General features: G+C 38.5%; 1 protein-coding gene across 1 annotated transcript; it reads left to right on the top strand.

Moving 5' to 3' along the window:
- Positions 1–4,904: 4,904 nt before the first annotated feature.
- LOC120358749 lies at positions 4,905–6,765 on the top strand. The gene is made up of 3 exons (XM_039454000.1): positions 4,905–4,965; positions 5,085–5,910; positions 5,991–6,765. Exons 1-3 carry the CDS (start codon positions 4,905–4,907, stop codon positions 6,763–6,765), a joined length of 1,662 nt encoding a protein of 553 aa, XP_039309934.1.
- Positions 6,766–18,638: the final 11,873 nt, after the last annotated feature.

Here is an 18,638-nt window from a genome sequence, read left to right as displayed (position 1 = left end):
ATTCTTTATAGTTTTTTCAGGGGGAGAAGGTTAATATTTGATGTTAGTGAACATCGTCTATTATTAAATTAATTTTAATTTAATAATGAATGTGATATTACTGACTCTTGTTCGATTATAGCTGTGTTACAATCGAAAGTAACGGCGCGCAGTTTGTGTTAAATCTGAAAAGGTATATAAAATCACACGAGTAAATACAAAAGCACCAAGATCTAGCTACGACCGTGGAAGGCGTTTTTGTTTAGATATGTATTAAAGATATTAATTGTATAACTTTTTCCCTAGGATCGAAATATAAAAAGTGAAAATTTTTATCATTGTAGGTAATGGAGAAATCTTTCATTTTTCACATTTCCTTCCTAGGGAAAAAGTTAAATGAGCGATATCAAAGATATTACGTACATATTTAAAAATTTTAGTCATTTTTATAAGAATTTTATATTTCCTTTCAAACATCAATATTAAATTTGTCATTTTGATTTTTGAAATTCAGATATTCGAATTCAGAGACTTCATAAACCTAAATATTAACTGTGAAGTTTTGCGTACTCATTGTACTAAATTTAGTTAGTTCGTTTATAAAAGGTTGGTAGACCTAGTACATTTATGTTATGCGAGTTCCGATCTGACTAGTATTATACCCTATGTTCATGTCTCATGGCGCGCTGCTCTTCCCGCGTACTCTCTCTTCTGCTGTAAGCCGCCAGACGACACACATCTTCGCCCGTTTGTAATAAAGCTATCTTACTTTCATTCGCATCTATCCGAGATTCTCTCAATTTTAACCTAACAAAGTGGTAGCAGAACGTGGTTAGTGCAATCGGAAGCTGCTGGGAGCGAAAACCAAAAAATAAGAAAATTCAGCGATCGAGGTAAGAAGCGGCCACGTGGAAAGAAAGAAAATAGATAAGATACCTACAAATAGTATCCCACAACTCACGGCGACAAATTATTACGTATGGGCTATGAAAGTAGAAGCCGTGTTAGGCCTAAAAAAAGTTAGATATGTTCTCACGACCGATTGACCTATAAACGACAAAGACCGCGAGAGATGGGACAGCGATAACAACAACGTCGTGTCTATCATAAAGCTAATCTTGTCCGACGACCAGGCAATGCAGTTCGCGGATGAATTCCACGCGAGGCAACTATGGCTGAAAATAAAGGAAACCTACGTTCGACGTCTCGAAGATTCGAAAATCGACGCCACAGTCGAGTTATCTAGCATCACAATGAAAGACAAGGAAACAGCAGCAGACTACGTGGCACGTGCACGAAACCTAGCATCGAAGTGCAATACGTCGAGAACAAGGCAGATTGAACGCGAGTAGTGATGCGAGTTGGGGAAATGGAACTAAAATGAAATCTTTTTCGGGTGGCGTGATTCAATTAGAAAAATCGCTTATAATGTGGAACTGTCATAAACAGAAATGTGTAGCGGATTCTACGTTTGAGGCAGAATTGTTTGCGATTAACGATGTAACTGTAGATTTATTAAATTTTAACACAAAGGTGTATTTGGTTAATATAATTGGATACAAGGATAAAAAAGCCCGATACATGAATTTCACAACTACGTCTTTAGGAGATAGCTTTCGTCTCGCACGTCTCAGCACGCTTTCCCTCGTCCGACTCTAATTGTCGTCTGTCTTTTTGTCTGTCTCCTTGGTAACGATCATGTAATTTTCTCCCTAGATGTTCTATGTTACGAGTGCGTGGACTAAGAGGGTGCTTTATCATATTCCACACTCGGCTATCCTACTTATATCTGTTCTCAGATATGGATAATGTGTCTTCCCCTTTCATATGATCTGCCGCAGTGGATGTTGTGCGTGGATCTTCTTCTTTTCCTACTTTCTCGACGATGTATCGTTCGTTGCAAAGTGTTTTCTTAATACGATAAGGACCCAGGTATTTAACAGCGAATTTTAGTCCTGGTCCACCTTGTGTGCGTCTTATAGCGACTAAATCGCCTTCTTGATAATGTGGAGGAGCTTATCTTTTCTTATTGTAAGTCTTTTGTTTTCTTCCTGGATTTGAGCGATAGATTGTTTTGCCCGATTCCAAGATTCTTCACGTTCCTGTTGATACAACGTCGCTGTTTCTGCTTCTATGATGTCTCTAATTACAGGGTCTTTTTTCATCTTCATTCTGGTTCCAAACAAGAGATAAAACGGCAACATTCCAGTACTTCTGCTAGGTACATTATTCAGGTATCTCTGCGCTTTTTCAACGTACTTGTGCCATTCGGCAGGATTTGGGATTGTCAGTTTCGTCAAGAGTGGTATCAGTGTCCGGTTGACTCTCTCTATTTGACCTCGAGGCACTCCGATCACAATGGTCGTATGATCAATTCCTTCGTCTTTGCAGTACTCCTTGAAGTCGTGTGAGGTGAAGGCGCTGCCTTGATCTGATACAATACGTCGTGGATATCCAAAGATAGCGCTTTATTTGACTAATTTGTCTATTACCTCGGCTGTGCTTGTCGTCTTTATCAGATACAACCAGACAAATTTTGTAAAGCCGTCAATCACTGCGAAGATATGCACGTATTTTTTTTTGTGGAAGGTAAAGGTCCCAGATGGTCGATGTGATACGTTCCAAAAGGTACACCTTCCTTGTCGATTAGATGTAACCATCCTTCAAGTTTTCCAGATTTTCTTTCAGCTAAGATACAGTTGATGCAGTTCTGCGCATACTTTTCTATCTTCGGACGCATCCCTTTAAACCAGTAGTCCATCTTTATCAACTTTTCCGTCTTTTCAGTGGCAAAGTGGCCTCGGTCGTGAACATGTCGAATAATACTGGATTGCATCGGTTCCGGTACAACTATTAAAGCTTCGTCGTTAACTATCTTGTGTAACAGCCCATTTTTTAAGTAGTCATCTGCTTCGTCCAAATCGGCTTTGCTCCAAATTTTCTTAACTTCATCGTCGTCTACTTGACTCCTCTTCAATTTGGCTGTAATCGTCTCCCGGCACTCGTTCACCATCATCGTTGCGGGTAGTGAGTTCCGGCTGAGAGCATCCACATGTCGCATACGACTTCCTGCACGATGCTCAATAGTGTACATAAAGTCTTGCATGAAAAACGCCCATCTCGCAATCCTAGCACAACAATTAGTTTTCTTAAAAGTTAATGCAAACGCTTGACAATCGGTAACTATCTTAAACGGAATACCAATTAAGTATATTCTAAATTTTTTAATTGCTTTTATAGCTGCTAGAACCTCTAGTTTGTAACTATGTAGTTTCGCTTCTGCCGGTGATGTTTTAGTGCTCGAAAAATAAACCGGATGAAAACAACGACCTTCGCTATCACGTTGCATTAAAATCGCTCCAAAACCTTGACTCGACGCGTCGGTGTGCAATTCGGTTTCCGCGTTAGGAGAATATATGCGCAACACTGGTTTGCTACAAAGAATCTCTTTAAGTTGATTAAATGCTTTTGTTTCTTTATCGCGAAAAGAAAAACGCCGATCTTCTTTCACTAAATCAGTCAGAGGGCGAGTAATCGTCGCATATCCCGACACGAATTTTCGGAAGTAGCTTGTAAGCCCTACGAAGCTTTGTACCGCTTTTACATCTTTTGGGGTCGGAAAATCTTTTATTGCTCTAGTTTTATCTTCCCCAGGCGCGACGTTCCCGTTTTCTATATCATAACCTAAATAGTTAACTTTTGTCTGTAAAAATTGACACTTTTTCCAATTTATTTTTAAACCGTACTCCCTTGCTACGGATAAGACTGTTTTCAATCGCGATAGACCTTCCTGACAATCAACAGAGGATATAATCAAGTCGTCTATATATATTGAGACGATTTCCTTTGCAACTAGTTGATTAAACACAGCATTTATATATCTCTGAAAATATGCTGGTGAAGTACTCAGTCCAAATGGCATCCGTAAAAACCCATAATGCCCGTTAGGTACAATGAATGCCGTATATTTGCGACTGTCTTCGTCTATTGCCACGTGGAAAAATCCGTTCTCTAAATCTAACGTTGTAAAAACCCGAGCACCCTGTAGTCTGTCAATCTGGTCTTTTATAATTGGTAATGGATAACGGACTTTTATTATCTTATCATTTAGTTTGCGATAATCTACGCATAATCGTGTAGTACCGTTTTTTTTTTTTTATTAGGACAATAGAGCTAGCGTAATTTGAATATGACGGCTGAATAATACCTTGCTCTAACCATGCTTCTATTTGGGAATCAACAATCTTTAATTCTTGTGCTAACCTGCGGGCGCGTTGATAAATTGGTAATTTGTCTTTTACAACAATTTGTAGTTTAATTCCTACGTCTTTAGTTTTCTACGGCTTATAATCTCATATAATTCGTTTAATTTCTTTCTTGTGGTCTTGATCACTTACTTGTGAAAAATCTATTTCATCTATTTCCGAAATAACATCGATTTTATTGACAAAGGGTGTTTCGTCAGATTCGTTTCTATTTTTACAATATTTTTTATCTTACCTCCTATTATTCGCACATCGACATTGCTTAAAAAATCTGAACCAATAAGGATGGCATCATTTATGAGTGCGTCAGGGACCACATGGAAATCAACTTCAAAATCTTCGTCGTCAATACATACTTTTATATGAGTTTGTCCTAAGGTAACATTTTCCTTTGAGCCCACGCAACAAAATTTAATCGACCGCTTAGTCAGATTTGGAGCTCCTATGCTGACAAAAAATTCCGCACGCATGAGGATTATGTCGCTACCTGAATCAAACAAAGCATTTATTTCATTATTATAAATTTCGACAACTTTATAAATCCTTTTAGTTTTGTCAGGTGAGTACCTTAGGGCTACTCTCTACTTTACTCTGGGTCGCATTGCAATTTTTATTCTTTTGTACTTTCGACTGCTGTGAACAATTTGCTGCAATGTGCCCATGCTCGTTACATTAAAAACACCGCTGGTTTTTCTGATGCCAGCGAGCTTGCCTATGGAGCGTGCATCTATTTGCGTGCTACTGGCATTGATGGTCAACACTCGGTTAATCTTCTTTGCTCAAAAAATAGAGTTGCTCCCTTGAAGGGATTATCTATTCCTCGACTCGAATTATGTGCAGCTCTTTTGCTGGCACAGCTCACTAATAAGGTTTTAAAAAGCCTAACATGCAAAATTGGATCTGTTTACCTGTGGACTGATTCCACCATTGTACTAGCTTGGCTACAGTCTTTTAGTCGCACTTGGACTTCATTTGTTGCCAACCGCGTTGGTGAAATCCAACAATTAACTACTATTCAAGACTGGCACCACGTCAGTAGTAAAGACAACCCAGCTGATCTATTGTCCAGAGGCATTTCTCCTGCATCATTACCTCAGTCACAACTCTGGTGGTCAGGACCCTCCTGGTTAAATCTCAACAAAGAAGATTGGCCTCAATTTCCATATTCAACAAACCACCAGGACATACCTGAAGCCAAATCCGTTGCCATCGCCACAGCCACCACCGAAAAGGGTTTCAACATTTTTGAACAATTTTCAAGTCTTATGAAGCTTCTTCGTGTTGTATCATACATTTTTCGATTTTACAACAAGTTGAAACAAAGGATCAAACATACTGAAGCTTCTCATGTCTACAGCATCTCACCTAATGAAATAGCCCATTCTATTCAAGTTTTGACAAGGCTTATTCAACAAGAGTATTTCTCTAAAGAACTAGAATTACTTGCAAAACAGCAAAATCTTAATAAGAATAGCTCTATTTTACGACTAAATCCATTCATCGACGAAATAGGGATTTTAAGAGTTGGTGGTCGACTCAAATTTTCTCATCTTCCTTATGACGCTAAGCATCCCATACTGCTTCCTGGTCGCCATCCCTTTTCGCGTCTCATTGTTATTCACATCAGAGACACTTCCACGCAGGCCCTCAAGCAACATTGTCTGTTGTACGTCAAAATTATTGGCTCGTTTCTGCTAGAGATGTTACCCGACAAATCGTACGCAATTGCATTGTCTGCATTCGCAGATCTCCAAAAATGGCTTCTACATTAATGGGAAACCTTCCTAAACATAGAATTACAGTGCCTGAACGGCCTTTTTTCATATGTGGCATTGACTATGCTGGTCCTTTTTACATTAAGGAAGGAACTCGAAAAAACGCAAAATTAGTCAAGTGCTACATGGCAATTTTTGTATGCTTCGCCACTACTGCTGTTCACATTGAGCTAGCAACAGATCTATCTATCGCAGCTTTCTTAAACGTTTTAAAGCGCTTTATTTCCCGGAGAGGACATCCATCAGATATTTATTCTGACAACGGCCTAAACTTCAAAGGTGCTTGCCGTGAACTAACTGAGCTAGCAACAGTGTTCAACGATCAACAAAACCAACAGCAGATTATCGGCTATGTATCTGTTAAAGGAATCAACTGGCACTTTACACCCCCTAGAGCGCCTCACCAAGGTGGACTATGGGAAGCTGCAGTTAAGTCTGCCAAGCGTCATCTACTTTGTATAACCAAGGAGACCAACTTAAAATACGAAGAGTTAGAAACATTGCTTGTTCAAGTTGAAGCCATTTTAAATTCTCGTCCGCTGACTGCACTATCATCAGATTCTCATGATCTCACACCGCTAACTCCAGGACATTTTTTGATAGGAAGCCCACTGACTTCTTACCCGGAACCATCCTTAGAAAGGCTACCTGTAAATCGCCTTTCTCGCTGGCAACATGTCGAGCAGTTAAGACAACACTTTTGGAAAAGATGGTTACGAGAATATCTACATCATTGCCAACAATGAACTAAATGGATGATCAAGGAAAATCCAGTACACGTGGGACAAATAGTCCTTCTTTAAGAAGACTCTACTTTGCCCTTAACATGGCCCCTCGCTAGAATACAAGCTGTATATCCCGGTGATGACGGTATTATTCGTACTGTAACTCTACGTACCGCTAAAGGAACTTACAAACGTTCCATAACGCGTCTGTGTTTACTTCCCTCCGAAGATCACTAGAAATAAGTTATGTTATACCTTTGTCTTATCCTTTATTTCATTTGAACTTGTAGTTCTCATACACTTTATCATGTTGAAAGTTGATACTTTCAAGGGCGGCGGTTTGTTTACGCTACGCATGTCTCTTCAGTTTTCCTTCGCGCCGTTTTTGCGTTCTCAAATCTTTCTGGCTTGAATGGTCCTGCGCACTGCGCCCCCCCACTCTCGCTTGCTAACATTAGGATCCTTCTTCGCCTAGTAACGTAACTCTCTTGTCTCGTCCGTCTTGTCGATGCGTGCGTGCATTCTAACAGTTATTTTTCTGTCCGTTTTTCTTTGTATGTACGTTATTCGACATTGTAAAGGTGATTAAAACTCAGCTATAACAACCATCAAGGTCTCAATCATTTTCGCTTCCCGTCACAGCACGGGTCTCAAGCAGCAAATTAATACGCATACACATATGCACAAGCCGTTACACGTTTTATAAAATCAATATTAATTTGTATCTTTCTTTTTTCGCACGCACGCACGCACGCACGCATATGTGTGTATGTATATATATCAGGCTGTACATCAGGTCTGTCTACATTCGGCTCGTGAATGCACTTCTACGTCTCTGCCGTCTCACTAGAGACGGAGATAAAAAAGAATAAACATTAGAACATCTATCCTTTTTTTTTGTTTACTGTTTCACTTTGTTGAGATTGAATCTGAATAGACCTACGCCACATATATTGAGTTGGATGGTAATATAGAAAACAGAATTAAAAATGTTGATAATTTATCGACATTTTTAATTTCGTTAAGGCGGCGCTGCAACTCCGTCAGAGTTTGGCTTCAACTTTAGGATCTCCTTTTACGAAATTAGTTATTTATTACAATAAATTGAGTTCAAAAAATTAACATATTAATATTTTATTTATGTCAAAGCTGTACAGTTATTATGAATGTGCTATTTAAAAAAAACCAGATTTGACATTTTATATCTTTATAAAATAAATAAAATTGCAATAAAATTCATAAACAGCGACCCCAAAAACTCTTTCATATCTAATTTCACGTGAATCATTAAACTTTTTCGGAAATTATTTATCGTATTAAATCCGCCATTTTGTTTTTTTATTTTTGATATCAAATTCGTAATCAGCGACCCCAAAAACCCTTTTTTATCAAATTTTACGTGAATCATTAAACTTTTTCAAAAATTATTCACTATATTAGATCCGCCATTTTGTTTTTTTTTATATTAAATTCGTAATCAGCGACCCTGAAAACCTGTAAATACCAAATTTGACTCGAATTGATCAAATCTTGGAAGTTTTGGTCAGCTTTTCTCGATTTCCGAAGGTTTGCAGCAGTCGATCGTTAAAATATTTACAAAACAAACACAGATATTTATGAAGATCGCAAATTGTTGCAGTTATTTTTAACTGCATAATTAAGTTCGCATGTTTTTTTTAATTTCTGAAATGAAAATCAAAGGAGCAAAAAGAGAAACATAAATTTTGTTCACATTTTTTAATGAAACAAACCGTTCTTTACGTTTTTTTTTTTTATTAATTATTAGCTAAAGAAGAATTTTTGTTATAACCATTGACGCAGATATATTAAGTTTGATATTTGCAATATGTTGAAAAAATATATGAACACCTCTTATTAACTTTTAAACACTTTAAACGATACATTAGTAATGACAAATATACATGAAATTTTTGTTGATATATTTTCCTCATCTTTGAAGCGTTCTATACTCGTAAAAAATACGCATATTAAAAAATTGCATATGTCATACATTTCACGTATATATATGTTATTACATTTTATATTACGTTTTATTATTTTAAAAAAGAAAATCTAAAAATTGTATTTTGGCCAACTTTTCTCGATTTCCGAACACTGTGCGTCGGCTCCCTTGTCGACAGCGATCATGCCCGCGAATTAAAATTCATGAAAACAAGGGAGAGAATTAATATAGTGTTTAATTACGCGGGTATGACCCTCTCCTGGAAACCGTGGTATTGGAGGTGCGATTTCCGATCCGGCGCAAGTGCGAATCCGCGTTCTGTGACAGTGGCACACCGCTGCGTTTTTTCCTAAAGACCCTCTAAGAATCGCAACACGAGGAGCAACTTTTGATTGGTCTGACATGTTTCAACACATCCCGTGTGTATTTGAATACCTACATATATTGATTTTTCTACATTAAATGGTAAAGTTGCTGTAACATTAAACAAATTATTATCGATATTTTTTTTACTTTGTAAAGAATAAATAAAAATAAAAACCTGCGTAAATCTAGAAACACAAGTATTATCGATATACAAAAAAGGTCTGGGCAGAAAAAACCTTGATCTACATCTTAATAATCAGACAATATTTTTTAAATGCTTTTTAAATGTTTACAAAGAATTTTTTTATATTTAATTATTGTGCCATATTAATTATTTTTTAATTGTATTCTTATATTTATATGAATGATAGAAAAATTATTCTAAATGCTATTCCGCATTTGTGAAAAATCAATAAGAAACTATAATTTTATATGTGCTTATATAATTATTGTGTTTTATTTATGCATGTTTCATCTATTCACCTAATCTATCAGTTCTGCACACGTATTAGTATAATGTGTTCACAGGTCATCACGAGGGATCCAGTTCGCAGCAGTCGCAGAAGTCAAGCATCGTCCACCGGTCACGACTTGGATGGGTGGCCATTTGGGAATTTCCGAGAGAAAATTTCTGAGATTTTTTTTGCAAAAATGTTTTTTAAAATGCTATGAAAATATTGTTTTGCATTGGAATTATGTGGTGTAACCATATTAATATTTACATTTCAAAGAAATTTTTTAATATGTTGAACAGTTAAGGTTTTAGGTTAGAAACACTATCTCACGAATATCTCGGATATCTCAAGAATATCTCAGATATCTCAGGAATAATATTGAAATATATTTCATTTAACTTTATGATATCACTATGTTTTGTTAAGTGCGGACATTAGTATATTTTATTAATATCTCTTATACATACAGATCTCTTTAGAATATTTTTGAGATATTGCAATATCCCAGCTAGATATCGTAACAAGATTCTACAGATTTCATTTTGCTGTGTGGATCTCACTCGCACGCCCGGTCACGTGTCGTCGCGCGTGATACCGGTGAGCATACGCAGAGCCGAATGGTGGAAAGACATGTAGGCCCGACTACGTGAGCGGACCAAAGGTATAAATACGGAGCCGCGCCAGGCCGGAGCATCCAGTCGGCTCCATTCAACCGGTGCCGACATTCCGGGTGTATTCGGAACTCCTTGGCTGAGTTCTTGGCTTCCTCGTACCGGGTATTCTCGGTTTCTCTGCATTCCTGTACCTGGTGTTCTTGACTTCCTGATACCGGGCGTTCTCGATTTCCTTTTCACCGGGCGTACTCGGTATCCTATTCCGTTGCTTACTATCCGTCCCGTATTCCGAACCGTAATCTTTTAATTTGATTTCAGAGACTATTAATGATCACGTCCGGGTCGACGACAATGACCTTCTCCAGGAGTCTTGCTTCTATCTGCTAAATTGTCTCAGGAATATTCCCCGGACTTAATCCGTTCTGTACCGAGCGTTTCCTGCGTGATAAGCGTACAACCTCCTCAGCGCTTAGCCCCTCCTCAGGTGAACAGTTATGTATAAAGTTAGCGTTAGATAATAAGGTCCGCGTTAGATTTATAAGTTTTTCTTGTCAAGCAATTACTACGTAAGATTCCAGCGACAGCGCGTACGAAATATGCCTCGTGCCTACAGGACGCGGTAAGGCTTGCCGCGCGACGGAATTGGGCTGGGGAATATTTTTATAGCCAATCAACGTCTCGCTCGCCTGGAAGTGATAAATATATAATTTCCGCCGCGCGGCAAAAGTTGGATCGAGTTCAACTTTTACCACGCGGCGAAAATTGTCACATCTGGTCACATTCTGCATATAGGAATTTAGGTGATAATTTCTAGCGTCAGAAAAGCAACCTGCTTTTCGGGACGTACAGATAATAATATATTATTTAAAAAGTGCAATATTATATTTTATAAAATGAGTGATATCAATGATATCGAAATTGTAAGTAAACTATAAACTTTTATATGTATTATCGTTATTAGGAAAAATTAATTACAGTAGTTAATTACGATTACACACAAGTTTTAGGTTAAGTATCTTAAGAGATTTAATTAAAAAGCTATTTTATCATTAAAAAAATAATTCACTTATCAGTTGACTTTCTGACAAAAATGTGTTTGTTATATTCAATTACAAAAACAGTTAAACTTTGTCAAGATATTAAAATTACAGAAAGCGTCAACACACAAGTTAAAGAACATGTATCGAGAAGTGACTAAATCACACTTATTGTACACCACTATTAATTTACTTAAAAAAGGCCTAAATCTGAAGTCGAAATGTTGTGATTGAATATAAGTACATTTTTGCCAGAAAGTCGACTGATAATTAAGTTACACATTTGGATATTATCATTGGCAATTTATGATTTTCCATTTGGCTATTTTATTGTATTATATTATCCTTTATTATTATATTACACTTAATATATTAATTTGTAACAACCTGTGTTTGTCCAAGCGCGGACGAGCTCAGGGAAGCTAGGGCTCGAAGGGAGGTTGACGGGTTAATTAAATCTGAGATCGGGAGTGCGTTAAAGAGAGTATAACTTTATTGTAGTAAAATGAAGACAATATACATGAGTATACGATTCGGAGAAACGCGGTATATACAAGACGGTACGGTGACGTGATCTAATAATAGCGAAACGCGGTATATACAGAACGGTGATATCTATTTACACAGGTTCGGCCTTTTGTACTCGGCTCGCGGCCGGTGCGAGAGAACGGCACGGTAGCCTTGTCCCTGCCCGTTTGATTTTGACGCGTATTTTTTGCTGTGTTTACGTCGTCGCGGTCTCGTCGGTCCGCGACGCGCGCGCGGGTCGGAACGCTTACTCAGACGTCGCGTCGGTGTTCTTAGAATTCGCGACAGGTGCTCGGTGGGATTCCCTTAGTAGGGAATCCCTGTTCATGCGCCGGTGCTGGCTGCCTCGAGATCTCTCGATGGAGACAAAGATCATTCTACCCCCTGGGTGGTAGTCGTCACCGCGGACTCTCGGGTGGAGACGGATTTTGGCGGAATTGTAGAGATCTCTCAACGGTGGCAGAGCTCGCTCTACCGCTCGGATTCCCCGGGTACCAGGAAAGCGGGATTGGAAATCGCCGAGATCTCTCAGCAGTGACAGAGCTCGCTCTACTATACGGATTTCTTGGGTCTGGCTCGGAGGCTGGACCGGGAAAGACTCGATCTCTCTGCGAGATTGTCCGCCTTTTGTACCCCGATCTCGGGGAGTCGGGGATGTTCGGGTGGAGTTCGGTTCTTCTCGGAATACAGCATCCCCGCTGCTCCGAGATCGGTCTGGTATTGCGCTCTCGCTTGCGCGTACGCCTCTTTGTTGCTCCAACGCCAGGAGCGTGCTTAATGCGCGTGCGCGCGGAGTTCGCACGATTAACGGCGCGTTCGCTGGATCGTTCGCGCGCGCGTGTATGAGGCGTTTATCGGCGCATAGCGCCAGTTTGCCTGTCCGGCGGGTGTTCGACCGGACAGGGGGGCGGTTCGTGGACCCAGGAACGGTGCGGGGGTGCATAGTTACAAATTACTAAACTTTTATTTGCAGTATGACGATAACAGTAAGATAGAATAGAAGAGGAGAATTGCTCTCTTTCTAATAACACTAATACTTTCGAATCTCAGAATAAAAATTTGGATCAGGAATATTTGGAAATAATAATTGGAGAAGTATTTTAAAGAGAAGCTTTATGGAACTCATTGTTACCTTACAAAGTTAGAGGTCCATCAGAAACAAAAACGTTATGGTCTGAAATAGATATCTATTGGTAAATATCAGTATACGTATTACAATAACATATTATATCGACTTCTACAACATGATTAAATATTTAAAATGTAACGTACAACTTTATTATGTATAGTTCTAGTAAAAATTACAGACAGAAACTGACAAAAACAGACAGGATTTCTATCTGTTTTTAACTGCAAGCTGTCCGTTCTATCTGCAAATACAACATGCGGATAGAAAATCCGCATTTGCAGTAGTAGATCCTATTCGTCTCAATTATAATTGTTATAAACAAATTATTATAAACATAAAAAACATATTGCAAAAGGGAACAATTATAATTGTTATAAACAAATTGTTATAAACATAAAAAGCACATTGCAAAAAGCAATTTTGAAACTTATTTGTTTATAACAATTATAACAATTATACCAATTAAGAAAGCATTAGTATGTATGTTTATCGAGTCATTTTTCACGTAGAATCGATTCGTAATCAGTTTTCCTCTACAATCAACTTTTAGTAATTTATTTAATTACAATTGATTGCAAAATTGAGTTTTGACAAATTCTTTTTACGTCAGTAATGTTTTTTTGTGCTTCAGTCCTATTTTCAATTCAAATTCTTGTTGCTATTTTTGCTGGTCGGGGCATGGGCAGGATCGGATTTTAATTACTTATATATGCGGGCAGATAATAGAAATATCAATAGATACAATACAGATAGATACGGATTCCTGTACGTAATTGCAGAAAGATGCGGACAGAAATCGCGGCGTTTAGAAGGCAGATAGAAACAGACAGAACTTCTGTATGCAATTGCAGACAGATACAAGTGAAATGTGATTACGGACAAGATGCTGATAGAAACGAACAGGATTGCTGTCCGTAATCGCGGACAGGTGCAGATAAAAAACGCGCCGGATACAATACGAATAAAAACGCATAGAATTCTGATACGTAATTACAGATAGATGCGGACAAAAATCGCGGTGTATTGAATGCAGACAGAAACGGACAGATCTTCTGTACGCAATTGCAAATAGATACAGATGAAATGTGATTACGGACAAGATGCGGATAGAAACGGACAGGATTGCTGTATGTAATCGCGGACAGATGCAGATAAAAACGTGCCGGATACATTGCGGATAAAAACGGATAGGATTCTGATACGTAATTGCAGACAGATGCGGACAGAAATCCTGGCGTGTAAAATGTAGAAAGAAAAAGAACAGGTTTTAATTATTTATATAGTTTATATAGTTTATTTTAAAAATATCTAAGTTTAAATAATCGAACGATTAGTGAGAGTGTTCGCGCGATACTCTACACGTAAGTGTCTTCCTGTTCAAATCAGCTTTACTTCAAATATAACTTTTTATTAACGATATCACAAGTGTACGATTAGCCCAGTGTTAGCGTATTAGGTAATTGTCCCAAAATCTTAGGTTCGAATCCTACCGACGCCAATATGCGTTTTTAAAAATTGTAAAATAATGCGTAATCGTAATTAGTAAAATAGAATATATGTGAATTAGATTAACCTATAATAAAAATAAGAATAATAAGATCTGCAAGAAAACAAAAAAAAATCTTTTTTATAATAAAAATCTTTTGTATACGTATTTGCAGACAGAAACGGACAGGGTGCGTATGTATCTAATTGCAGACAGAAACGGATAGAATTCGGAGTTGTGTATCCGTTTTTACAGACAGAAACCAATAAATTGAACACATTCTATCGGTTTCTGTGTGTAATTACGGATTCAGAAACGCATAGTAAAGCAGATAAATACGGATAGGATACGTTTTCTGTCTGTTTTTATCTGTAATTTTTACCAATGAGGTACACCTGTCGACACAAGTCAGACAAGATGGAAAAATTTGAGAGATCGGTTTATGAAAAAACATACTTTACAAAATACTTATATTCCTAGTGACAGTGCAACTATAAAAAAGAAAAGCAGTTGGTCATTATACGAAAGTCTTCTTTTTTTAGTACCAACAATAGCTTATATTAAGTATGTATAGCAAAAAATTGCAATATAAATTAAATACACATACATATGTACATACATATATTTAATACAAACACACATTCCTTCAATTTATATATATTTTATTTCAGACAAAAAGTAATATTGAAAATGTGAATCCACAAACAAACATGCTACACTTTCAAGAGAACAAAGAGTGCTCTTCTATTGTGACAAAAAAAAGGTAAAGCAATGAAAGACAAGACATTTTACTACAATCAATACCAAAAACAAAAAAGTATACTAAAATCACAACCCGTGCAAACTAGTTTACTAAAGTCACGGCAAACTACTTGTAAGTAAATATTTTCTCATTCCTAAAACTTTATTGTAATAGTTTTATATTTTACATGTAGGTGGTGGACCAAATTCGTTAAATTCAAGTATTTGTTCAAACGAAGTTCCAAAATATAGTATTAAATGCAACAATATGTAGACATTTTTAAGACGTGTTCCACTTAACGTTCGCAATATTTGTCTTTGTTTAATATTTTTCAAACAAGGATAAAATGATTTCATGAGCGAGCGTAAAATGAAACTCGCCTCTAGTTGAATTTTGTTTATACCAGGTGTAGAAGTATGAAACCGGATTTTTTTTTGTAAAAATTACACATCTGTTGTTTAAAAATGATAAAAATATTTTGTTCAAAATAATCTCCATTGCTATTTATACATATTTCCTACCTCTCCGGCAGTTTATGAATGCTACGCTAGAAAAACAGTTCTTCTTTTGAAGCGAACCAGTTATCGAGCCATTTTCGTACATTTTTATACGAATTGAAGCGTTGTTTAGCGAGAGCGTGTCTCAGTGATGCGAATAGATGATAATCGGACGGAGCCAAGTTTGGAGAATAAACCGCATGCGCTAGTATTTCTCAACTAAACGCCTCGATCGTTTCCCTGACCCGTTTTGCTGTGTGTGATGGGACATTATCATGGAGCAATATAACTTTGTGTTGGTTCTTTTCCATATTCCGGTCGTTTTTCACGTAATGCTCGATTTAAATCGATCATTTGCTGTTGGTAGCGATCAATGTTAACGGTTTCACCAGGTTTTAGCAGCTCATAATAGATTACACCCTTCTGATCCCAACAAACACAGAGCATTGCTTTTTTTCCAAAGCAATTTGGTCTTGCAGTGAATGTCGATGGTTCGCCTGGATTTACCCATGATTTACGACGCTTAGGATTCTCAAAATATATCCATTTTTCATCACCTGTCACGATTCGATAGAGAAATGACTTTCTTTTGTATCTGTCGAGCAGCATTTCACAAGTAGTTTTTTGATTTTCTTGCTGTCTTTCATTCAATTCATGCGGAACACATTTTTCCACTTTCTGAATCTTACCCATAGCTTTCAAACGAATGGATACGGCTTTCTGCGTCACATTCAATTGATCCACAAGTTCTTGTTGAGTTTGAATATCATCTCCATCCAATAAAACTTGCAATTTGTTGTCTGCGAACTTTTTTGGTGGTTTCCCTCATTTTTCGTTTCTCACGTCAAAATCATCATTTTCGAATTTTTGGAACCACTCGAAACACTGTGTTTTATCAAGAGCATGTTCACCGTAAGCTTCGACAAGCATTCGATGCGATTCTACAGCAGTTTTCTTCAAATGATAACAGAAAACCAATGCTATCCGCAAATCGTAGTTTGTAGACACAAACCTCGACATGTTTAAGGTTATAGAAAAATCTACCGGTGTATAGAACTTGGGTTGTTGTGTTGAAAATCTTCGTCAGCTGTTAGAGGGAGATGATGGCGCTGCAGAAGCGGTCTTACAATCCCTAAACTGATGGCTAGCACCATCTATAAGCAAATTCCGGTTTCACTTCTACACCTGGTAGATATATTCAACTATTTTTCTTTATAGTGTCACGTCCACGACGCTGCGGGTATAAATTTTTCGACACCGATATTGAGCAGACGGGTAAGCCGGCATTCGCTAACAAATCCAACTATCAGGTCGCGTCCTGTTCTTAACATTTTCCAGCGCCGGATAGTCGCGGCAGAGTGATCTGCCCGCACGGCCAGTAAATCATAAAAATCATAGACTAATGTCTATTTAACATTTCCCAGCGCCGGATAGTCACGGCAGAGTGATCTGCACGCACGGCCAGTAAGTCGTAAAATCGTATTTTACATTTTCCAGTGACGGAGGGTCGCTAGAGAAAAACTGCGCCCACGACACTCGAAAAGTAATAAAATCTCAATCCAACATTTTCCAATGCCGGATGGTTGCGGCGGAGAAGTCCGCTCACACGGCACTTGAAAGCTACCGCAACAGAGAAATCTGTTGCGCGACCGTTAAAGTCATAAAATCGTGAACTGACATTTCCTTGACATTTTTCAGTGCCGGATAGTCGCGGCGGAGAAGTCCGCTCGCACGGCACTTGAATTTGAGTTTCCTCATTTAAGAAATCCGAGTGGTGGTTGCATCAGCAGCAACCCCCACTAAGAGTATCGACTTGCCGCGCTTTTCTCAGAGCTTTGTCACAAAATCGTATAAATAGGGATGCAATCCGCGACTCCGAGCAGTTCGAACTCGACAGTCGAGATCAAGGCTAGTATAGCCGGAACAGTTCCGTGTCGCAATCGTAGCGACCGAGTTCTGTCCGAGCTATTAGTTCGCGTTGATCGATACAGCGATTCATTCTCATTCCATTCCTAATTCGAAATCAAGTTCCAATCAAGCGCTAATATTAAGCCGAGGCCACTTCTAATCCTAGTTGAGATTAACATTAACTCCAACTTCTAATCTAAATTCAATTCTAATTCTAGTATAACGTAGTTGTAGCTCGAATAAGTTGTGTTGCTTTCTTCCTTACGCTTATGGCAATAAATTGTAATTTACACGCTTAAACGCTTTGCTCAATTTCCGTCCCTACTTTTACTCATCTTCATGCACGCAATATCGCGAGTGTAGTGCACAAGCAGAAGTCGAGACCCAAAGACAACCGAGCAGCCAATGAGGACAAGGACAATCATCACCTGACCGGCGCGGCCACCAAGGCATAGGCAACAGTCACAAAAGCAACCGCCATTCCAAAAGCTAAGTCGCAACGCCCAATAAGGCATGTCACATGACACGTATTTCTCAACCCGAGCCCCTTACTTCAATTGGCTTAATAAACTCCGCGTTGTGTAGCCTAGCCACCTTCCACCAGCATCAAATTAATCACACTATCATTTGCGACAGGTGCCAAAATAACTTACCCCCTCGCGACCGCGTATATTACGACTCAATCACGCGTCACCATTTAATTGTCGGCGGGGACGAAGAAGCCATACGGTGCTCGTCCTGCAATAGTTTAATCTCATTTCCGGAGACCGCGGTTGACTGCGTCGAGTGCTACGAAGCGCTAAACGATTTCGCGCGTCATTTATACGATTCAGAAGACAAACCGTAACTTAAAATTGAGCCTACTGTTGTAGAGATTGAAGAAACGTGCACGTGTTCATGCCCCGAAGAATAATAATCACATACGATAAACTAGAGCATGTGCCCACCGCCGCGCATTGCCATTTTCTCGGTCCGTGCCCAACACGAAGCGAATCGCATGTTTGGTACATGGTTACGCAGTGCCCGGTGCGTAACCTCTCTGTATTTTTGCAACGACGACGAATCAACGGTATTATGCCTCGAGTGTAAAAGCTAGCACTCAAAAACCAAAAAGCGATTCTTGCCACGCGCCTGTAGCTGCCCGCTGCCACCCTCTCGATTGTGACCGT

Source organism: Solenopsis invicta, chromosome 10, assembly GCF_016802725.1.
Source record: "Solenopsis invicta isolate M01_SB chromosome 10, UNIL_Sinv_3.0, whole genome shotgun sequence".
Classification (NCBI taxonomy): domain Eukaryota; kingdom Metazoa; phylum Arthropoda; class Insecta; order Hymenoptera; family Formicidae; genus Solenopsis; species Solenopsis invicta.
This window is presented reverse-complemented; position numbering and strand designations above follow the sequence as displayed.